General features: G+C 50.6%; 1 protein-coding gene across 11 annotated transcripts in view; it reads right to left on the bottom strand.

Annotated features, from left to right (window-relative positions):
• The window catches only part of NCAM1 (neural cell adhesion molecule 1), an 85,515-nt gene that overhangs the window by 25,602 nt on the left and 36,668 nt on the right, over window positions 1-23,245 (bottom strand). For 5 of the 11 annotated variants that reach the window (XM_068994530.1, XM_068994537.1, XM_068994533.1 and 2 more), the window contains exons 2-15: window positions 17,508-17,582; window positions 17,126-17,344; window positions 16,319-16,462; window positions 15,474-15,611; window positions 14,962-15,079; window positions 14,124-14,293; window positions 13,190-13,332; window positions 9,091-9,120; window positions 5,142-5,292; window positions 3,844-4,028; window positions 3,419-3,515; window positions 2,614-2,784; window positions 1,836-1,967; window positions 821-835 (exon numbers count right to left, since the gene is read on the bottom strand). In XM_068994530.1, coding sequence (XP_068850631.1) covers window positions 821-835; window positions 1,836-1,967; window positions 2,614-2,784; window positions 3,419-3,515; window positions 3,844-4,028; window positions 5,142-5,292; window positions 9,091-9,120; window positions 13,190-13,332; window positions 14,124-14,293; window positions 14,962-15,079; window positions 15,474-15,611; window positions 16,319-16,462; window positions 17,126-17,344; window positions 17,508-17,582 — 1,788 coding nt within the window. The remainder of the gene's footprint in view (window positions 1-820; window positions 836-1,835; window positions 1,968-2,613; window positions 2,785-3,418; window positions 3,516-3,843; window positions 4,029-5,141; window positions 5,293-9,090; window positions 9,121-13,189; window positions 13,333-14,123; window positions 14,294-14,961; window positions 15,080-15,473; window positions 15,612-16,318; window positions 16,463-17,125; window positions 17,345-17,507; window positions 17,583-23,245) is intronic. The other 6 variants (XM_068994532.1, XM_068994531.1, XM_068994539.1 and 3 more) reach the window with 3 other exon arrangements.

Raw genomic sequence — 23,245 nt, forward strand, 5'->3', positions numbered from 1 at the left:
CTCCTTTGAGCTTGTCCTTGTAATCTTGGGAACAGCAGCAGCTCCCCACAAGGATGCATTGATAAATGGAATAATGCTCAGTGGGATGAAGAGGTTTCTTTAGCTCCACTGATCAGCTCTGATTGGAAAGGCACAAAGCTCTGGAGCCATCCCAGTGTTTCACTCCCAGTTACACAGATCCATCACATTTCTGACTCATTCTGCACTGGGGAGGGGGGAACATGTGGGTTTTTTTAAAACTTAGTATGAGATTTATTTATTTAATTACTCAATCTACACAAGGGCTGGAAGACTGGCCAGTGGTAAAAATTATCAGTGAGAAGAGGAAAAAAATCTGATTTTTGAAAAAATTTGTGCATTCAAAATTGTGGAGATACTCAAAATTTTGAAGTTTTTGTCTGGCTCTGGTCTAAACCAGATCTGCAATTTAGCTGAATTGATTTCCCTGAACTATCTCAATATCATTAAAATTGAACAATTTTTAATGGACTCATAAATATGAAGCCTTCCACTACTCCACTCTGTAGTCAACAAGCTAACTATAATTATTATTATTATTATTATTAGATAATCACTACATTAAATATTTCAGTTGCATGCTTTAGAGCACAGACAAAGAGTTAACCCTAATTCTGGTCTAAAACACAGCACAGTGACTACTCCAGAGTCAGTGTTGTTAGGAAATGGACACTACCAGTTACTGCAATCCTAAAGCCCCTGAGGGGAAAAAGGCACTAAATTAAAAGCTAAAAGTTCTGGGTGTTAGAGGAACACTCTAAAAACACAAAGAGAGAGTGAAAGAAATGCAGAGAGCACTTACGTGGGTGAGGGATGCCTGCAGTTTATCCACGGATGGGACACAGACCAAAAACAAAATAAAAAGAGATAGACACACACACAAAAAATAAACGTAGAGGATGTGAGGAGACAGAGAATATGGAGCTGGAAAATCCCAATCCCAGTGTGTCCTGCTCAGCAGTGATGGGCAGAAGGTGGCAAAGTGGAGCCCAGGCACGGCTCAGGGGCCTCCAGACATGCTCGGGGTGGGCTGGGAAGTGCCAGCCCCGGGTCCAGCAGGGGGGTCTGGAGAGAGAATTCCAGCAGAGCTACAGAGCAGCTACACAGGGCTGGGAATGACAGGTGCAGGGCTGAATGCAGGGGCAACGGGAAAGAAGAGCCACGGGAGAACCACCTCTGCCTGCCTGCTTTGGTCACATCTCCACTGCTCACTCCACTCTTTTCGGTTTTTTCCTCTTTTCCTCCTTCCCACCTTGAAGAACTCCCTGGTTTTAATTCCTTCCCGAACAGGAGGACAGTGCTGGGCACAGCAGAACATGGAAGAGGGCCCAGGGAGAGCAGAGAAGAGCCTGAGGAATCCATGGAATCCCCTCAAGTGCTGCATGGGCATCTCAAAGCAGGATGTGCAGAACAGAGCAACCCTCCCTCCCTTCTCCTTCCACAACCCAAGGCCAGTCCTGTGCTCAACACCTTAATCTGCAAAACAAACCAGCCTTGTGACAGTGCCATCACATTCTCTGTGACCAAAACCCTTCTCAGCTGCTTTTTCTCATTGAAATTCTCCTTTCCACAGTCCCTTCTCTTTGGCAACACCAAGGCTGAACTGGAAACACCAACCAGTGCAAAAAGAACAATCCCTCTGCCTCCTCCCTTCACAGAAGATTTAATTATCAACAAAATCCACTACAACCCAAAACCACAGAGAAAACAGAGGGTGCAGCCAGGTCTGTGAGAGAGAAAAGGTGTGATCCATGCATGGCAGAGATTCCCTGGGGAGGTCCAGGAGAGAGAAGCAGAGGGGGCTGGGCTGTACTTACGAACTGGTTGTGTCTTGAACTCGGCGGGCAGGCTGAGCTCCCCCACGCCCTTGCCATTGACTGCTGACAGCCTCACGGCATAGGTGGTCTCAGGCTTCAGCCCCGTGATGGTCACCATCCCCTCCACGTTGGCTGGGGCAGAAACAAGGGGAGGAAAAGGCAAAGAAAAGCTCAGGACTCAAAGAAGGAAAGAAACAAACTCTTGTTTTCCCTACGCAGGGAGAAAAGAGACAAATAAACCTGACTCTAGCTGGGATCCCATCACTCCAGCGGGGACCTAAAACAAAAATTTCAGCTCCGCACAGGATTGGTGGTGAAAAATTCAGCTGTGGAGTAGAACTCTCCTTTCCACAGTCCTCCTCAAATCGAAATTCTTTTGATTCATTTGACTCCAAGATGGATTTTATGCTGTGAGCACTGCTATAGATCGCTTCAACAAGACAGGTTTGCTGCTGGAATAGCAGGGCTTATTTTCCAAGGGGGACTAAAGGGTGACAGATGGGGGTTGAAAAGCCTCCTGTGGGAAGCAGCAAGTGAAAACTTTTATTCCAAGCACAGGGTTCGTCACCTTGCTCAGAGAGGTCTGTGACAGAGCTCTCAGCACAGCCCAGCTCTCATTTCCACTTGAAAATTCCAGGTGTCACTCCCAGCAAATGTTTAAAAACCTGTCTGGGGCCTCCAACCCAAACCCTCCACCCTCCCCGGCTTTTCCCTAAAGGAAAGTCACTTTTTTTTCAGTGCAGCTGCGTAAGGAACCAGCTTTTTCTGTCCTTCCTACCTTCCTTGGCATCATAGAGCCTGGAGTGCCACTCGACCTCGCCCAGGGCCCTCCACTCCGCCTTGTACCTGAGGATGGGCACCCCGCCCGTGGCCTCGGGCTCGTCGAACTCCACCTGGGCACTGCTGGAATAGGGCTCCACTCTGCCGATGGACGGGGACGAGGGGGTGTCTGGGGAGAAGGGACAACAGCCAGTGAGACACAGGGAACTGGGAAGGGAGCTTCAGTGGCAGCTGGGAACACCAAACACCCCCTGGCAGCATACAGCAGAGGAGAAGGGCAGGGCTGAGGCTCGGAGAGTGTTTAGGCAGCTTTTGACAATGTTAATTAGTGCACAGCTCTTCATTTTGTCTCCTCTCTAAGGGGCTGGAGACTCCCAGTCCCTTCTCCAAAACAAAACAACCAGGGCAGTGCAGCAAAGGCATCCTGGGTGCCGCTCTGTGCCCACAGCCCCTTCCACAGGGCACTGCAATGCAGAGCTCGACCGCTCCCAATCTGCCTCTGTGGCAGCCCTGGAGGCCCTCCCAGGGGCCAGCACAGCTCTGAGGCTCAGGTCCTGCATTACAGCTGCCAGGAGGGGATTTTGCTGATTTGGGGTGCATAAATCAAAGACCACAGCTCTGACAAAGCGCTCTGGGAGCACAGAGAAGAACGAGCCCCTGAGAAACAAGGGAACAGAGATGCTGAGCAGCTCCAACCCAACACGAGATCCATGAACAGCCTCTCCTGCTACCCCAGCAGCACAAACTAGCAAAGCAGGGCCACTCTGCCACCTGCTGACACGTCCCCTGCCCTCCAGGCTCACCTGCCTGCACCAGGATGAACTCGGAGGACTCCTGCCCGATGCGGTTCACAGCAGTGCAGTTGTAGTTCCCAAAGTCATTCTCCGAGTCTGGGGTCACCTGTGAGGGGAAGGCAGGCTCAAGCTCTGATCACAAAACCCTTTTCCACTCTGCCAAGGCACCCTGCATTTAGCTGGGGAGAAGCTACAATAAAATCCAGGTGTTTGTGCTCCCAGGGCTGTCCATGGGGGAGAGAACTGCTGTGGGCAAAGATCAGAGGCAAGGAGGGGCTGTGTCCTCTTGTTGCCTGATTATCTTCTATGACCTGATACTTCTCAGCGTTTATATGCTAGAAACACCACCCAACTTCACTTCCACCAACAGGACGACACTTAATTCCTTCAACATCAGTTACTGCATGGCACTGAGCCCTCCTGGCTTTCCTCACCTCCAGGTAACTTGCTGAGGGGGTGTTGTAGATCTTGATGTTGCTGTAGTTGGAGCTGGGAAGGAGCTGCCCGTCCCGGAACCAGGAGATGACAGCACTGGGGTAGGCAAACACCTCACAGGTGATGTTCACTTGGTTTCCTTCCCAGGTGTACACGGCCACAGGGCCCTGGAGCTTGGGGGCATCTGAAAGACACATTTGGGAAAGCAATTGGAGCCAGCCAAGCTCCCAAAGCAGCCCAGGCAGCCTCACTGTGAGGATCCCTTGGCTGGAGTCCACCTTAATGCGGGAAAGGGAACCTAATATAGGAAATGGGAGCTGTCCTCTCTTCCAGGGGGATGGGGAGTGTCTTTTGCTGAAGGGCATAAAGAACAAACCTGCTCAGCCCCAAAGCTGCTCCTGCGCAGCGTGGGAGGAGCGGGCAGCAGGATGGATCTGGGAAACTGTGCCAGGAAAGTTGTTCTAGGGCAGAACTTTGCTTCCCACCAAATGGGACTGCAGCAGATCCGTGGTGAGGTGCAAAGAGCATCCCAGCTGCAGACAGCCGGAGCCACCACCCTGCAACATCTCAGACTGAGCCTTTTACCAGACTGAGTTGCTTCCACGGCCTCAGCCTCAGCACCTCACACATGCTGGGACACAGGGAAGGGACAGGGAATAAACCAGCTCCCTGTAAACCTCCTGTCCTGGGTTGAGGTGTATTCTATTACCATCCTCATGAGCTGTGGAAATCAGGTGGGGCAGTGTTTCCTTGCCTCCTCCCCCCAGACTATCTCGCTGTTAATGGCCCATCATTGTCCTGCCCATGACTCCCAGATAACTCCCTCCGGACTCTCTTTTGTTGATGACTCCCAGATAACTCCCTCCGGACTATCTTCTGTTAACGAGCCTAATCAACGCTTGGCCTCATGACTCATTACCCCATTGTGAGATGCTCCACCCAGAGGGAGGAACCAAGCATCCCATCCTGGATATAATCTGAGATTCTGAACACCAGAGACAACCCTTCTCCACTGGATTTCCAGAGGACAGGAGCTACACAGCCACCACTGGACCTGAGGAAGAGCAGACCCTTTCTTCTACAGGATCACCACTTCAGAGGACTGCATCCAACCTTCTACCAGACTGCTGACTAACAGGGTGTCAGGTCGTATCTTGACTGTCAATTTGAATCAGTGTTTTCTTTTAGTTTTTCTTTTTTTCTTTAATTTCCCCATTAAATTGTTATTCTGACTTGGTGCCTCCCACTGGTTTGTTTTCAAACCAGTGCACCTCCCCAGCCCGCCGTGCCTGCTTACACTGCACTTCCAGGTACATGGCCTGCGAGTCCTGGCCGATGGTGTTGCTGGCCGTGCACACGTACTCGCCCGCGTCCGTGTACTGGATCTCCTTGAGGGTCAGCGAGGACACGCGCGCGTGGCTGCGCACGATGATCCGCCCGTCCAGCGTCTGCACGAGAGGGGAACGCCGTCAGAGGCCCAGCCCCGAGCCCCCGGGGCAGCCCGAAGGGACAGCACCAACTCTACCTCACGCCAACCCTGCAGAACTGGGGGGGATCGCCTCACCTGAGGCCAGGTGAGACCACCAGAGGCAATTCCAAGAGTTCCCTGTCACACAGGGCCCACTGCAGCGGCTCAAAGCACTCAGGAGAAGGGGAAAACGTGAAAAGAAGGACCAAAGGATCTGAGAACAAAGTCAAGCTTCTCCCCAGAATGGGAACTGCAGAGATCCAGCTCTGGTTAAAAAGTTTTGCCAGCATGCAAAGAAAAAAACAAGGAAACCTCCCCAAGAGCTTCCAGTCAGAGAATCCAGCCCTTCCTGCTCTCTCAGCAATACTGGTTTTATCTCAGTGTCCCTGAAATGGGGTAAGGAAGAACAGATCCAGAGCTCAGAGTTGAATCAGGCAAAAAGGAAGCTCAGAAATTCCACCTGAATGTGGCACACGAAGAGAGGAAAGTGCAGTGAAAACCCTGCCTCAAGAAAATTCCAGAACCATTTCCCACATGCAAGAAGAGTGTGGGGATGCCACTGGCAGGGAGACAAGGAATGTAAAATCTAGGGGGATTGCCAGGGGACTGCAGCCACCCCACCCGCCCCAGGCTGGGTGTTCTCCTCTCCAGTTTGTCACCAAAGCCCCCCTGCTCCCTTAATCCATGAAAACACAAAGCCATGGACTCCTGTCTCCCTCCTGCTGCTTCTGCCTCAGCCTGGAAGCTCTAAAGCACCAACTCCCTCCTCTCATTTCTGATTCTGCAGCACAAGCACAAGGGAGTAAATTTGGCACCCTCGTGGCTGTGCCTGCTGCTGCATCCTGCCACTCTCCAGGAGCATCTGTTTTCTTGGAAGGTACAGGACAAGCGCTGATAAATGAGTAAAACCCTGAGCATTTCCAACAGCCAAGTGCACAGAAAACATCTCTGGTATCTCAGGTGTCAGACCTCTGGGCCTGAAACTTCTCTCTGTGCTGAGCTAAAGGTCTCAGGCCCTGAGACTGACAAAGTTTCTACAAATAAATGTCATTTGTCACCTCTGTTAGTTCCAGTATCAGTTCATGTGCACCAGGCCAATTTCAAATGCACAAAAATAGAATCTTTGATGACACATAAACAACCACATGTATTTTTCTCCTCTCTTTTTCCCTGCTGCAATCCCTGGCCAATGCCATGAGCTACAAAATCCATCCCTTTCCTGCTGGGAACAGTTATTCCATGGACACATGGTGCTGTGGGCATCATTTCCTAGAGCCTTACATGAAAGCACTGCGGTATCACACAACCCAAACCTGCTTTCATCTCCCTCCCCTGGCTGACTGCACTGCTCTCCTTTCGTCTGACTTGTGATTTCCCTCCAAAGCCCAGCTCACTTCCAGCCAGATCCACACATGCCAGGACTCCAGACCTGGGGGAGTATTCTCAATACTCGTCTCTGTCACCTCACCAGAAGAGTATAAGGGACAAAACACCAGTGTAGGATCACCACAGGTAATTCTAAAAAAGGCAATTTTACACCAAAATTCTCCTGCCTTTCTCCCTGCTCCCTCAAGATCCAACACAAAGGAGTGCCAGGAAATCCTGGTCAATGCTGACTTCATGAGAAATGCAACTGATTCTGAAGATGAAGCTCTGTTTTTTAATGCAAAAAGGGACAAGGGAGGAAAAAGAGAGATCAGGAAAAACCCTCTAAGGAGGAGAAAAACGTCTACCCAAGAAAGCACACTACGAGTTTCCTCTATCCCCACTGCAGCCCATCAGATGCTCTGGCTGCTGGAGACAGGACGGGCAGGAACCTGTGAGCCAGATGCTGACATCTGTAACCCCTTTACTTCAATCTCCCTGATTCCAAGGATCTGGGCCAACAAAACGCTTCCTGTGCCGGTGAGACAAGCTCAGGGACACGGGCAGTAACCCACGGCACAGAACAGAGCAGGATGTTCTCTGTATTGCCAATTATTGCCATTCATCCTGAGGCACTGCAGGTATTTTCCCCCAAACTCTGGCCATGCCCTGGGGTGCAGCCACTGCGGGCACACCTGGCCCAGAGCTCAACAGCTCAGGGCTGAAGGGGCAGAGGACAGACCTTCACCTTCGAGAGCTTTCAGCCCTTTCCCAAACAAACATCCACGAATAATTCCACACACTCCTGTCTCCTCACGCACTTCCCACGTCCTCACAAACCCCCTGAAAATCCTGACCACAGGCAGAACTTCCACCGAAGGAAGATGAGGGGTCTGTCCTTGCTCTGTGCTTGCAGGGCAGTGTTTGATATTTGTATTTAACCTGCAGCCATTCCTCCGGCTGCACCAACTCCCAGTTACCAGAGGGGCATCACTGGTTTGGGGCGTGACTGAGGGAGCACAGAGATGCTGCCAGGACTGACTTCACCTCCTCACCCTAAATTCCTTTAGTGAAAGTGAAATACTTAATGCCAAACATTCCCTGGCCTCCATGCTGCTGCTGGAATCCACTGCTAAAAGCCTCCAGGCAACTTTAAAGCAATTTTAGAGAGATATCCTGCACCCCACTGGGGTATTTTAAGACACAGAGGCAGTAAGAAATTTAGAGACAGCAAACTTAATAGTATTAGTGCTCATATTAATCAAAAGCTGCAGAGAGAGAGAACAGAGAAAACACTGGGGGCAGGGAGGGGACAGCTATGACAGGAATTCATGTGAGTCCTGGAGAGATGCAACTACTCAAATTCCAAATTCTTCAATGCAAACTGCTCTGAATATCTGATGCCTCCACCTGCCACAATCCAACAGATTATTCTCAAGGAAGAATGGGCAGGATCTTCTGAGCCCCACATGAAACGCAGCTGGGTGGTGCTTAAGTTACAGCTTCACTTTGTTCAGTCTCTGGGATTTAAGACGGCTTAAAAATAATTTTAAAAATCAGAGCCTCCACAAAGTTCACCCTAAAAATACAAATCCAAGTCACCAGTTCTGACGGCTCATTTTGTTCTCCACCTGACCCCTGTAATTTGCTTGGGAACCCTCCTTCTGGTCCACTTTGAAGCAAGAGTGCTACAAATCAGGTGCATTATTATTATTGTTATTATTATTATTATTATTATTATTATTAAAGCACAGCACTGAATGTGAAATAAAATCAACCCCCATTTTCAACCCCAGTCACTGCATTATCCCACCTCCCCCCTCGCTGACCCTTGCAGATCAAAGACAAATAAAAATAATTGAGCAATCCAGAGCATTTTCTGGAGAAATGCTCCTCGTGAAAGGTTTCTCTGCATTGACTTGGAAATGGAACATGATGCAGTTGTCCTTTAAAGAGAAGGTCAAACTGAAGGAGTGCCATGAGCAAATAGGTGAGTTGGCTGGAGCAGAGGAGGCTTTCTTGGGGAAAAATTACTTTCCCAAAATACAGGTTGGTGCTAATTCTTCCCTCTCTGAAAGAGAGGATGATTCACACTGGCAGCATAGAAGAAAATGGTGAAAGCAGCATTTTACATTTGCTTTTAATTTTAATCTCATTTTCTTTAATTTTTAAGTGACAAGCAGAGTTCCTCACTCCCAACACAGCTACTTTGCTCACCAAAAAATGCATCACCACATGCCAAGCATTTTCTACCTCTAGAAGCTGTTTCTTTTACATATTGGTATTTAACTGGATCAGATTAATGCTCATTTAGTTGGTTACTGCACTAGAGATTTGTTAATCCGTAATGCTTAGAAGAGAAACCAAAAACCAACAACCTAAGAAGTTTGCTAAAGGTCTGGTAATCTTATACCTCTTGTTTCTCGGGCCGGGTCCACGAAGCCTGGAGAGAACAGATATAGAACACAACAACAACAACAGAAAAAAAGCAATAAAAGTTTATCAAAGGTTGCTTTCAGGTACCAGTGTTTGCAGCACATTGAGCTGTGTGCACATGCAGGCTCCAAGCTGTGCATCTCCTGTGCAGTGGGGGGGTCACACCTTCCCTTTCTCATCAATTTAGGTTGGCATTCACCATTTCACAGCCTCTGAATTGGTCTTTACATGACTAAACAAAGGCTGATGGCACCTAAAGACTGATTTATTACATATCAGTGACTGTTTGCTTTGTCACATCTCACCTTTTCTACACACCTGCTGCTGAGGAAGTAGCTCTGGCCACTGAACTGCAGACCTGGTTTTCTCCAGGTCTGTTTGCCACCCCACACCGATTAATTAACACTGTTTCCTGTGCTCATCATGCATTTGGAGCCCTGTTTCCATGCAGGCTGTGCCAGGAGGAGCAGCAGCCCTGGAGCTGCAGAGCCCTGGCACAGTGGGACAGGACCCCCCCAGCTCCAGCTCCCTGTGGTCAGGGATGGCAGCACTGGCCCTGGCTGGGCTGGGGACAGCCCCACAGCAGTGAAACATGCACAAACCTTGCATTAAAGCAAATATTTCCCACTCACAGAAAGCCACCAGCAGTGTGGACCGTGCTCACTGCGCTTCACAAAGAGCCAAGTTGCTGCACTCCATCTTCCCCCTCTAGAATTTCTATTTCAGGTATCTCCTGGTCTCTGTTATTTCAACTGATCCCCTTCAGTTCAGGAGTCAAAAATCACCTGCTATCCTGAGAGCCAGGATGGCATCACTGGCTGTGAGGCACGGTGACATTGTGTGGATGTCACAGCACACACGAGTGACAGGGATGGAGATGGAGGCTCAGGGAATGAGAATCAAAACCAGAGCATTGCTGCCACGGGGCTTCTAGTGAGCACTGTGAGACTGAAATACCGACAGATGGGACACACAGCCTCGTGTGGCAATGGCTCTGATGAAAGCAAATGGTTTGCTGGTGATGAGAAGCCTGAGGTGGAGCTACCAACCCCTGCAGGGGTTGGAGCACTCCCAAGACCTGGTCATTTCTAGGTGTGTATATCCTGCTGTGCACAAGGTGCTTGAAAGCTGAACAGGCAGCCCAATAACCCAGAATAATCCCTTTTTCAGTCCCAGTTATGTTCAGGGACCTGCCTTGTGAGTCCCCTTCCACTCCTGCTCACTGCTCTCTGTAGTGTCAGCACAGGGGGACACTTCTTATCCCTTGGTGTCAACCCAAAGGAAGACAAAGAAGGAAAAAAGCCCATTCCCAAATCCTCAGAGTTTGCTGTTTCTTTGCAATGGCCCTCAGGGGTGTGGGGAAAGAGGCAGAGCCACACTCCCCATCCCAGAGAATTCCACACTAACTCTTCCTCACCAAGACAGACCAGCTCTACCCAGCACCACGCAGGGACTGAGGGGGGAATCCAAAGCCTCGTGCACCTTCAGATTCCTAATTATTAAAAACTCATCCATTTGCTTTAGCTGCCAACGACACAGAGCTGAGAGACGCTGCTGGGCAGCAACAGCAACCCAGAAAATGAGAGCAAGGGTGGACTGGGCTGTTTCTAGGACAGAACAATGCAGTGATGGGATTCTCCTGTCAGAGGGGAGACAGACACCTGTAATTCAGCCAAGCAATTCAGATCCATCCAGAAATCTGCATTTTCCTGCTTGAGGAACAGGGAGCCTTGTGGGGCAGCCGTGGGGGAAAGGCCCAGGGACAGCACACAGGTTAAACTGTGTTTGGGATGCAGGAGGGAGAAATCAGAGCTGATCCCTTCCTCTGTTCTTTGACTCCTTTGGTGGAGAAGATGTTCCCTTTATTTTCTGCCCTCCAGGGAACGGTGAGGAGGCTGGGAGAGCAGCTCCCAGCGAGATCCAGCTCTGGATAAAGGACCAAGGACCTGCAGAGTGTTTCCCTCCCATCCCCACAGGCTGAGCTCCACTGCTGGGTGACAAACCCAGGAATGTCCCCACAAGTGCTCCATGGAAGGGTGGCAGAGCACTCAGAGACTGGGACATCCCAAACTCTGCTGGGAGGCACGGCTGAACTCAAACTTGCTTTTGTTGGGGGGTTTGGGTAGGTTTTCCAGAACGTTCATGGGAGTTAAGGCATCTCTACCCCTCTAAAAATCTACACTGAAGGATGACTACAAGAGCAAACATGAGGCAAGAGAGAAGCATCCAAGTACCTGGATAACAGAAATATGCAAAAATAGGGCTTGGTAATTCTTAAAATAGCATTGTTTGTCCTGCATCAAAGACCATTCATTCCCTTGTGCTGTCCCAGAGAAAGAAAGTGGAGAATAAACTGAATATATGCCTTTGTAACAGACTATTTAATGGAATTAAATATTCTAATAGAATTTTCTATAGAATATTTATAGAGCTATTCTGACCTAAGGATTTGCTGGACATCTGAAACATTCACCTCAACTTAGAGCACAAGATAGAGAATGGGAAAAGTACAAGACAAACCAGAACAAAGTGCACACACACACACACACACAGACAGAGAGAATAATCCAGCCTACAAAGTGCATGGGATGTGATAAAATAATGTTTGCCCTGAAGGTTTGAACCAGCACATGAACACATGGCAGTACCTCAAACCTTGGCTTCTCCCCCATCTGAAAGTTTCAGAGTATGAACATTTCCCTTACTATTGATCACCACCCTGAGAGCATCGAGCAGGATGTATGAGTCTCAAAAAATCAGCAAAAATTAGTTAGCAGTTTTGCCACTGAGATCTCCATGGTTTAACTGGGCTGCAGAGGAGGGGGCTCTTCTACCACTTGGTTTTGTTTTTACATTCTCCTCCCTGACCAAGCTCTGTCTGTGGCTGTGATCCAAATTCCAGAGCCAGCAGCACTGGAGCCTTTGGCACCTCCCAGGGCTCTCCTAACAGACACAAACCCACGAATAAATAACCTCAAATCCTGCCCAAACAGCCCCCCCAGTCAGGCTGCAGCTTCTGCAGGCACTGGAAACCTCTCCCTGAACATTGCAAGGATTCACAGCAGCCCTGGGATCCAAAAGATGCTAAGAAAGAACTGAAGCTGGAAAACTTTGGCACCCTGATTAATAAAGTTACACATGATCAACGTGGGGAGGGGCTGACGTCATGGGGGCAATTAAAAAAGCTCATTTAGGAGCTGCAGTGCAGGACAGCAGCTGTGGGGACAAGTGACAGTGGACACCTCTGTTGCTCCAAGACTTTCAGAGTGTCACCTGCTGCCTCCACACTGAGCCAGAACCTCTGGCATGGCCAAGGCAGCTGAGCCCTGAAGCATCCTGTTATTAGGAGATTATTAATTAGCAACAACTCCTCACTCCCACTTCTGTCTAGGCGTTCTCTGGCTCCAAATTCTGCCTCCTGGTCACTTATGAAACGTCTCCAGTAGAGCAGCACATCCTAACCTCATCTAATCAAAGGAGCTGTCGCCATCAACAACACGAACACTCTTTTTTATGAAGAAAAAAACTGCTAATTATTTTTGCCTTTTAAGAACAAAATGGTATTGATGGGATCAACAGAACAGGTGAGCACAAAAGGGCAGCCAGGCTTTTGTGCTTCAGGGATGTGCAGTGTCAGAGGACAGCAGGGAGGAGGAACGAACAGGCTCATTTTGGTCCTCTGCATCCTGGAGAGGGAGCAGCCCTCACCTGCCACCTGCACAGCGTGGGCAGCTCTGGCATCAGGGTGCTCATTCCCACCTCCCAGCAGCCTCCTGCAACTGTAGGAACTCCTCTGAAGAGGGTTTAGGGTCTCCTCAATGTAATCCACCCCCGAGTGAATACAGCAGGAATTACAAAGCATCTGCCCAGCTGCTGTAAGCCGAGGTGGCTCCTCACGGGAGGCCACGTGTGGCACGGCTCCGGGCATGCTGTGACCCTTGGCCCTGCACCTGCTCCCCGGGCAGGGGGAGCAGCAGCATCTCCACGTGCATCCGCATGCAATTCCAGGCCAGGGACAGGCAGGGACGAGCTGTGCTGAGCCCACCAACCCCACAGGGCTTTGGGAAGGGCTGTACCTTCTCCTCGTTGCTGATGTTCCGCGTGGAGGTTCTCCAGGTGATGGAGGGGATGGGGTCCCCTGACGCCTCGCAGGTCAGCGTGATCTGATCCTCCAGCTCCATGGCTGTCTTGTTCTCCACGTAGGTGATTTTGGGTTTGGCTGAGGAGGAGAAGAAAAAGGAACCTTCACTCAGGTGGGGCTCAGGATGAAGCTGGTCTGCCACCAGCAGTGTTTGAAGCAAGCAGCACTGGGCAGAACTGGGACAAGTTCACTGCCAGCTGGGGAAGGAGCAGAGTGACATTAAAGAGGGCACCTCCTTGCAGAAGTAAAACACCTAACAAACCTCTTCTGCTCATTCTCACAGCTGAGGCTCCTAAGAGAGGGCCCATTTAAGAGTGTACAAATGCTCAGCCCTCAGGATTACCAGCTCACTCTTCCACCTCCCTGCCCACTTTCCCTGCCCCAAATTAGCCTTTTGCTAAGCAGCTTTGTCGGGTGACTGCACACAAGGCAGGGAGAATTCCATATTCCTGAACACTTCCAGATTCCTGGGAGGCAGGAAAGCTGCTGATTCAGCCCTACAAGCCTGAGGTCACTCACACAGTGGTGGGGTGAAGCTCACCTCCCTGTCCAGGTTGTAGCAAGCCCCACTCAAGTGCTAAAGCCCTTTTAACAGCAGCTTTGGTGGATCAGGATTCAGCCTGCAAGGTATTTCCAGCAGCCTGGGAGTCTGATCCCAGCAGCCCTGCCCATGTTTGAGCAGAGGGAAGCAGAGAGGAGCTGGGCTGAGTTTCCCACACACACACACACGGTGGCAGAGGTGCACAGGCAGAGCAGCAGCTCGGGATAAGCCCCAGCAGGCATTAACTGGGATCAGCAGGTTACTCCCAGCTCACACTGGTGTGACCAGCACCCAGCTGGGCTGCCAGGGGTGCTCAGGGGCTGTTTACCAAAGACTTTGAGGTGGATGGTGGCGTCGGCCTCGCCAGCCTTGTTCTCAGCGATGCAGATGTACTCGGCCTCGTCACTCTTGTCCACCTTCTGGATGACCAGCTCGGAGCCATCGTAGTTGAAGCTGTATTTGTCCTCATCCTCCACCTCCTCCACGGGCTCTCCATCCCTGGGGGGCACAGAAGCAATCCAAGGCTGGCTTAGGCTCCTTCACACAATTATTGCACTGCAGCTCCTCGTGCTGAGAGGGACCAGCACCTTCTCCCTTCCCCACGGGCTCCAGAGCTCAGCTTGTGGCCTGTTCCCAACTCCTCCTGCCTCAGGGCTCCTGGCAGCTGAACCCCTCAGCCCCTGACACACCACAGAGCTGTAAACCCCACCGAGGGTGGCTTCTTGCATACCAAAGCACCATTCCAAGCTGCCATCAGCTTTTCCACGTCAATTTGTGCTCATAACCTGCACCAAAGGCTATGGAACTCCAAGAACAGTGTCCCTGCAGTGTGAGTCACTGCCTGACAGGGAAAGGCAGGAAGCTGGCAGGGGACACAGCTGACCCGGCTGAAGGATGGGGGGCATTGAAGGAATTCCTTGTTTTGCTCTGCTTTATTAAACTGTTTTTATCTCAACCAACAGGATTTCTACCCTCTGATTCTCCTCCCCACCCCACCCCCCTGGGTGGGCTCTGTGCTCCCTGCCTAACCCACAGCAGAAGGTGACTTCAGCCCATCATGAGGCCATTCTTATATCCCAGTTAGAACATTCCCTGCCCTCCAGCCCAGCTTTCCAGGCCTGGGAAATCATCCACACCCCAGCAGGACACTGCACACAGCATCTTACTTTGTCCACGTCACGGTGGGCTCAGGAAAGCCGTCGGCATCACAGGCCAGGGTGACAGACTGGCTGAGGTTGGCAGTGGCATTCATGGTGCTCTGCCTGGCACGCACGGAGGGAGGCACTGCAAGAGAGGAAAGCCAGGGTTGAGTTGGAAGGGACAGAAGGTGTGAGCGAGAGGGAGGCTCCCTGGGCATCTCTGATGCCACCAGCCACCCAAACCCTGCCACCACCACCTGCAGGCTTTGATCCATGGGTTTGAGGCACGAGCTCTCCAAAACCATCAGCACAGGGGAGAAAGGTCAAAAAACCTCAGTGTGGTGGCCAAAACCCTTGTGAGTGCCACCAAGCTCAGTTCCTCACTCTAAGCTTCAGGTTTCTCGACATGTTTTTTTCCTGTAAACACCCGAATTTTCCTGGTAAACACTCACTGAATTCCAAGGACATTTTTATTGGACACAGCAGAGGAGGAGGATGCTGCGAATCTGAGCCCCTGCCCTGAGCCCTGAGCCCCTCACCGTTCACGATGACCTGGATGTCTTTGAAGTTGATCTCCCCACGGGCCAGGATCCTCCCCTCACACCTGTAGGTGCCCTCATCCGTCTTCTTGATGCCCCGGATCTGCAGGTAGTTGTTGGACAGGACGATGAACCGCACTGCAAAAGACAAAAGGAAGGGAAGCTCACTCCAGGTTCTCCTCTCTTCGCCCCTTCTGGGCTTGGTGGAATAAAATCTCTCTCCCCACCATTAACTGGAGGTGCTGCTGTAGCTGGAGCTGCTTCTGCCAAGGAAGGAACATCTGTGCAGAGCAGCCAACTGCTCTGGTGCTGTGCAGTGGGAGTGCTCCGAGAGATGAACAGATAAATGTTCACACAGACACGCTGACACTGCATCACATCATGCAATGAGCAGTTTGGGACTTAGCCCTCCTGCCCAAGAGCTCCAAGCTCACTACCTGTGTGCCAGCTGTGGGGAACCTGCTCAGCTGCAGTCAGGGCCTCTCCTGGGAAGAGAGGGAAAAGTTCTTGCAAGGAGCTTTCAGCCTCCTTTCCTCAGGAAAGCTGGAGGGTGTCACAACATTCAGCTTTTCTGTCTGATGGCACTTCTTTGATCTGTTTTGGTTCTTTTCCAGCATTCCCTGGCTGATTCCAGTGCCAAAGCCTGATGGCCGTTTCTGTGGGAACACAACTGCCCTGCCACTGCCAAACCACAGCACCTGGAAGAACTAAATTCACATCCCATGGCCTCGTGTCAGGCACAAACTGCTTCTCCTGTCCCTTGTGACCACCACCAGCATTTTGCGTGTGAGCCCTAATGGGAGATGGACGTTTGACCCTGGGATGGACAAGAACCGAGACCTTACCATCCTTTTTTAGGATGACATCCCTGCCTTTGTGCTTCCAGATGATGGTGGGGGGCAGTGAGCTGACCACGTCACACACGATCACAGCATCATCCCCTTCCTTGAATTCCTGAGGGGTGGGAGCGTTCTTGAACATCAGCTTTTCTGGAAGCAAGGGAAGGAGAGGGTCACTGCAGCTTTCTCAGCACAACTGGAGCTGTGCTCCTGCCTCCAGCCTGAGGGAAGCACAGAAACCCCAAACCCCCAGAAATCTCCTTGTTCCCAGGGGAGGATAAAGGTCTGAGTGAGTGCACTGCCCACAGCACCCCCATTTCCAGCCCTGTGCCCACAGATCACCACTCTGAATAACCCCCACTATAAAATGGGAGCTTGGCACTGCTCGGCCTCCCTGCAGGGAGGGAGGAGCTGCTCCCAGGGCTCTGCTGGACAAGCTGAGGGTTCATTACAAACCCTCTGAATGCGTGGGCCCCTCTACTCCACACTAGAGGTGTCTGTCACCCACAACAGCTCCTCTCTCTGTTTCTCCTGCCAGAAGCACCAGAACCCTCTCCTTCCAGCCCTTGCTCTGCTGTCTTTCAGAAGGATTTAAGCTGTGGAGGTGCTGGAGAAGCCCTGACCATCCAATTCATCCTGACTCCCACTTACCCCTCCACACCAAGAAAGGAAAAAGCTGCATCTTCTTAACACCCCTTTCCCTTCACCCTCCCTCCTTCCCCTTCAAACCTTTTCCTAGGAAGGCGAAACAGTTTCCTCCCTAATCCTGCCTCATAAATGTGCAAGAAAAAAGCCTGGGAGGTGCTGCCTTACGGAAAATCTTGACGTTGACGGTGGCCTCGGAGTCGCCCTCCTCCAGGCTGCTGACCACACACTTGTAGATGCCGGCGTCGTCGATGTTGGCGTTGTAGATGGTGAGGGTGGAGGAGAAGTCATCGTTGCGCACCACCGAGATGCGCTGCTGGTTCGGGGTCAGCCTCTCCCCGTTCGGGGAGAACCACGAGATGTCCTTGAACTTGGCCTCCCCTGCCACTGGGGGTGAGAAAAGAGCACAGTGAGGCAGCCCAGCTCTGCACTGCTCACAAACCCTGCTGCTGAAGGGCTCTAACCGACCCCGCGGCGGCAAACACCATCACAGCCCGGTGTACTTTCATTTTTAACTCATTAAATCCAGGTGCCCTCAGCCACCACACACCTTGACATAAGAAGAACTTGGATTCTCCAACGCTGATCTCCCCCTGGCTTGGAACAATGTCCACTTGGAGAGAGGCTGGGAAGGGAATGAGCACAGTTAGACAGGAGCAGTGATCTCCAGCAAAAAAGCTTTGCCAGCCTTAAAATCCCCATAGATCCCTTATTACAGTCCAGTATGATGCCTATTTTCTGATCTGAATTGCTGGTTTGAAACAAGAGAGGAAGGTTTGAAACACGGGAGGAAGGACAGCACCCCTGCCCTCCCCATTCCCCAATTACCATCAGCCCTTCCCAGTGCACATCCACGCAGGCCCAGTGCCCTTTTCCCCCAGCAACATCCCTGCCTCCTTCTCCACTGCATAAATTATGACCCATTAGGCAGAAAATGTAATTGGATTCTGGCTCTCCTCCAGCTATAGCTTAATTCCAGGCAGATCTGTGGCCTAACAAGCCCGGGTCAAGTTGAATTTGAGGATGCCAAAATAGGTTTTCTTTGGAAAACACCCTCTGTGTTTTCATGTAGCGCATGAAAATCTGCAAATCTCTCTCCCACAGCAGCTAATTTTACCTCCAGACCACAGAGGCATTATTTCAGCTGCCAAGCACACCTGGGGTTTTAAGAAACATGCACTGCTTCAGGAATGAAAACCTGGCTGTGTGTGCCAATGGCAACATTCCTTAAAGTGCTGGGGAAACACATGGATTGGGGGATAGGCACTAAGTATGGAGCTCCAGCAGCTGAAGGAGCACTGCCTGCCCTCATTAGGAAAGGGCAGGAATACCAGGATTTTCTGAGCACATTCTTTAGCCAACAGCCACCCTGACACAGCATTTCCCTCCAGAAGGAAACTGGAAGCAACAATCGGAGCCGGGATAATCCCAGCACAAGGTCCCTGCACTTTTCTGGTTTCCCTCTCTGGAGTTCATTCAGCAGGTTGTACTGATAAATGCAGGTATTCCAGCCCAAAACACTGGGATACAGCCCCAAACACCAAGAATCCAGCCAAGACTCCATTTGAAACAGAGCTTGGGAGCTGAGTGCTCCAGTTTGGGCCACGGTCACATGGAGGGCTGCACGTCCTGCAGGGATTTCACAAAAGGACATTAAAGTACCCCTGACCTCCTGAGTAACGGGAAGGAGCTTGGAAAACCAGCCCAGGGAAGGGCTTTTAGGGCAGCCTGCTTTCTGCTCAGCTCTGGGGTGCTGCTGAAATGGCTCGGAGCTAATTGAGATCTAACAGAAATTCATCCCCCACGCTCCACTCTGTAAATGCAGCCCTGGCTCTCTCCTGCACTCGTGAGAGTTTGCTGCCTGCTGCGAAGGCAGTGGCACAGGCTGGGGTTGTTAATGCCTTTCATTCCATCCTCAGGTGATTTCTGTTCCAGCCAGAACGGAGAAGAAAGGCTCTGTGGAAAGCACTGAACTCTCCATCACCCCGAATTCAGCATCTGGGCTCTACCTTACATCTTTTTTTAGGCCTGTCTGTGCCACATCAGCTGCACAGGACGGGAGGAAATCACACAACCAGGGAATATCTCACTGCAAATACAGCCAGAAGGGCCAACAGGAGATCGGAGCCCGGGCAGCAACAGCCAGCTCGCAGATTTTCCTGTATTTATTTCCAAGGCCTCGGCTCCTTCTGTGCATTGAAGTGCTGGGTGGATTTTCAGAGAATGAAACCTGGCAACCACCCCTGGGACACAGGAAGGCAAAACTCCTTGAAGTTTTAGAAAGGAGAGAAGGAAGGACATCCCTGGTTCTGCCTCATTCAGTCAGTGCTCCCTCTGCTCCCCCAGCTGCAAAATTATCATTAAATCCCATAATTAGTGGAATAAAGAACAGCATTTCTGCAAAGGTTGTGCAGAGGGGCAGCGATTCCTTCACTGTACCTCAGCACAGTCCCTTCCCAGTGTGAGGGAGGCACAGGAGGAACCTCCTGGCATTGATCCTAACTCCAGAAAGGCGCTTTTCAAACCCAGGAATCGCCACGAGACAGAACTGTGACCTCCAGGACTAACAAATCCACTTCACAGCACCCTGCTGCTTGTTCAGCCCAGAACAGGATGCTCAGGTGCCCTGAGGTTGATCCCAAGAGCCAATTCCCTCCCTTTGCCACTGGGATTGGGAGCTCCCAGTGCTCACCCGTGCACAGCCACACCCAGGGGAGTTATTACAGACACAGAACTCTGAGAAATCCCAACATTTCTGTTCTGCCAGGGACGCCGAGCAGCGAAATTCTACCTGGCTTTTTTTCCCAGTCTTTTGTGTCTTCTCCTGGTGGTTCTGTGGAGGATTTTGGACAGGCTATGGGGTTGCCCAGCCCGGAGTTTTGTTCTCTGGGTGTTTGCAAACACTTTTAAGGCTTTGTCCTACAGATCCCTGCAGATGAAATCGGGCACCGAAGAGCCCAGCTGTGTTTGTCCAGCAGCTTCAGCCACAGAAACTGCAGGTAACTTCTGGAATTCAGCTGCCAGGAGAAGGAAGCATCCCTCTGAATGACTCTGAATGAGTCACTTCCAGCTCATCTGTCCTTATTTTACACCGGGGAGAGCTCAGCCCTGGTTTCTGAGGCAGCCTCCAGCAGCACAACGATTTGCTGCCATCTCACCTGGACAAACGGGGCCGGCAGAACAATGGGCCGTGCCTGGATTCACACAAACAATCGCTCCCCACTCGCTCAGCTCTATTGCTCAGGCTGTGATCAGCCTAACAAAGCCAGCACTGCTGATTTTAATCACTATTTAATCGTTATTTTTGCTTCGCAGTTCAGGGAAATGGGGACTATTTTTTCCACTCTTCATTTAATAGACACTCTGAGCCCATTTGTATTCTGCTTCCAACTTCAAGCAATAAAGGCCTTTTTAGCATCACATAATAACTGCATTAAAAGGCCTCTTCATAATCACACAATAACACTTTTTATAGCTCTGCCCTCCTCCATATCTTTTATCTGGTTACAAAGTTCCCCAACCCCCAAAAAATGCTGAATAATTCCCCATTGATTAAAAAAAAAAAAAAAAACCAAAAGCAAAAAACCCAACAAATTTGCTAATGCAACTTCCTGTTCATCTGTAGTTCAATATAATTAGTTTTGCATCTCAACAAAAGAAATGAGCTCAAATTAAGCCGTGATTTTGGTAATAGGCAGGGAGGCTGTGTCCCTGCTGGGCTGAGGCTGAGGTTAGGGCAGGAGGCTGTACCTGGGCAATAAAAACAGTGCCACGGGCAGCACAGAAAAGTGGGGTAATTGATGGTATTGGGTTTGTGCCTGCCCAAATTCCAAAGCAGACGCTCCAGAAACAGGAATATTGATGCTCGCCCGGCTCTGGAAGGTGTGTCTGGCTCCACAAAAGCAATGTCTTGGAACACTGAATACACTCAGTTACACATTTCCCATGAGGTTCTATTCCCTCAGATAAATGGGAGTCCATCCCCTCACATCCTTTCCTTCCCACAAAACCATTGCTGCTTCACAGCCCCCATCACTTCACCACTGACCCCAAAAGGTCCCAATTTGAGCCTCGGAAGTAAATAAGGATCTCAGTCCTTTTGGCCTCACCTCAGTCCAGCACTGGGGTCATTCCAGACTCGGATCCCCAGTGATGCGTCCGCACTGCAGCTCCTGGGTTACCTCTGGAGCCCCATCAAGGGCTAAACTCAGTTCTAAGGGCTCTTCCTGCCAGACACCACTCTCACTGTGACCCCAGGCAGGGAACCTGGATGGAGTTTGCCTTGGCAGGTGTCTCCAGGGGCAGGAATGCCTGTGCCCCTGTCACAGGTAACCCAGGTAACGATGCACTGCCACAACACGTGAGCAAGCCCAGAGAAAATGCAACATCAAAAAGCCATCAAGAATATTTGGGCAAATAAAGCACAGCATGGATGGATTCAGCTGTGACTGAGCCCTCGGTTCCCTTCCCACAGGCTGCACCTTTGATTTCCTTCATTTCTAGTAACAATTCACCAATTAAAATAATTCCAGAAATAAAAACCATCAGGAAAGAAATATCTCCTGGATCTCATGGCCACAGCCCGTGGAGTAAGGGCGGGATTTGTAAAGCCTGTGAGCGAAGCAGATTATGGTGAAAGCCCTCAGGATTTAGTACACAACAAAGGCTTAACAAGACAAAGACAAGGCTCCTGTACACGGTCACTTTATTAAAAATACGCTGACTGCTCAGGAGGAGGAGGCAGCAGCTGGGATTGATCCCAGCTGGGCTGCAGATCCAATTCCTCCCCCGTCGCCATGGCAACCACTCCCTAAATCTGCCAGGAATTGGAGGAGGGGATTGCTGATTCCTTTGGGGAATATCAGATCGTGGAGCTGCGGGGAGGGAGCAGCAGCTCAGCACGGTGCCACAACAGAACACGGGAGAAAGATGTGACCCAAGCCACCTTTAGGGGAGGAGCATCCCAAAATAAACACACCAAAGCCCAGCTGGTGGCCCTGGATGTGAGGGATGCTCCTCACCCTGCTCCTAAACACCCCGTGATGTGCCAGCAGGCACAGAGGGAGCATCCCCTGCCCTGCCCTGCAGCGTCCCAGCCCCAGTTCCAAACCCACAGGGGTTTGGGGAAGGACTCAGCTCTGGCACAGCATCCCAGAGCCAGGGGAGCTCTGGTCCTGGCAGAGCTCTGGCTCCGGCTCCAGCCACCCTTCTGTCTGTTCTGCCCACAGCTGGAGGATGTGGTACCCCCAGAGCACGTCCAAAGTGGATTCAGGGGATGAAAATCCCCATTTCCAGTAGGAGCTGGTGGATGCTGGAGCTGGGAGCAGAGTAATTCACTCACTTGCTGTAAGAAAACCAGATGCTGCTCACTTTTAAACCAAACAGAATTCAAATTATTCTATAAAGCAGCACAACCTGGGCAGTGAGGAACCTGCCTGCCCTGGGGGTCTCACCCAACACACCCTCCAAGGGACAGGGGGGCTCTCGCAGCCCAAATCCAACTCCACCCATCCATCTCTGCCCTCCTGCAGATGCCTGTGGACTATTTCACACTGCACCATGCCAAGGAAAGATGTGCTTGGCTACACAGCTGAAATCAGGGGCCCAGGCAGCTGTGGCACCACGAAAACACAGCCAGGGAATTCAGAGAGCTTTCTCCTCTGCTTCGTTTCAGTCAGAATTATTCTGCTTCTGAACAAAGTGACATGTCCAAGCTGATGCAGGGAATCTGTGCAGGGAAAAGGGAATAATTCCTATTATGTCCACGTTGTGACCCCATCCCTTCTATGTACAAGATCTGCTCACAAGGGCTTTTAATTTTTAAATGACTACAAGGCACACAAAAAAATGACACTGTTAACACCTCTTCCTACAGAAATTTATGAATCGCAGTAAAACTTATCAAACTTCTCTGTAGTTTTACATGGAACACAATTATATGCCTCTTTTGATGACAGTCTTGATAAAAGCTTTTTATTGCTATGGATCATAAAACTAATAGTCCTATTTACCACAGCAAATATTTTCATTTACCTGAGGCAGGGCAAGCCAGGATGCTTTATGGAGCCATTAAATCAGAGTATGGACAATTTTAATTAAAAACCAAGCAAGTTACAATCTTTTGCTGGAAGAGAAATTTTGGTGGATGACACTGCATTGTGGGAAGAGCCCGGAGAAGATGAGAAAAACAGGATTTGTAAAAGCTCAGGATTCAAGCCTAATCTTGCTGCAGCCAGTTTGTCTTGGCAGTGTGCTGAGCAGCACAAACTGCATCCTTCAGGGGAACAC

This window comes from Aphelocoma coerulescens, chromosome 24, assembly GCF_041296385.1.
Source record: "Aphelocoma coerulescens isolate FSJ_1873_10779 chromosome 24, UR_Acoe_1.0, whole genome shotgun sequence".
In the NCBI taxonomy this organism is placed as follows: domain Eukaryota; kingdom Metazoa; phylum Chordata; class Aves; order Passeriformes; family Corvidae; genus Aphelocoma; species Aphelocoma coerulescens.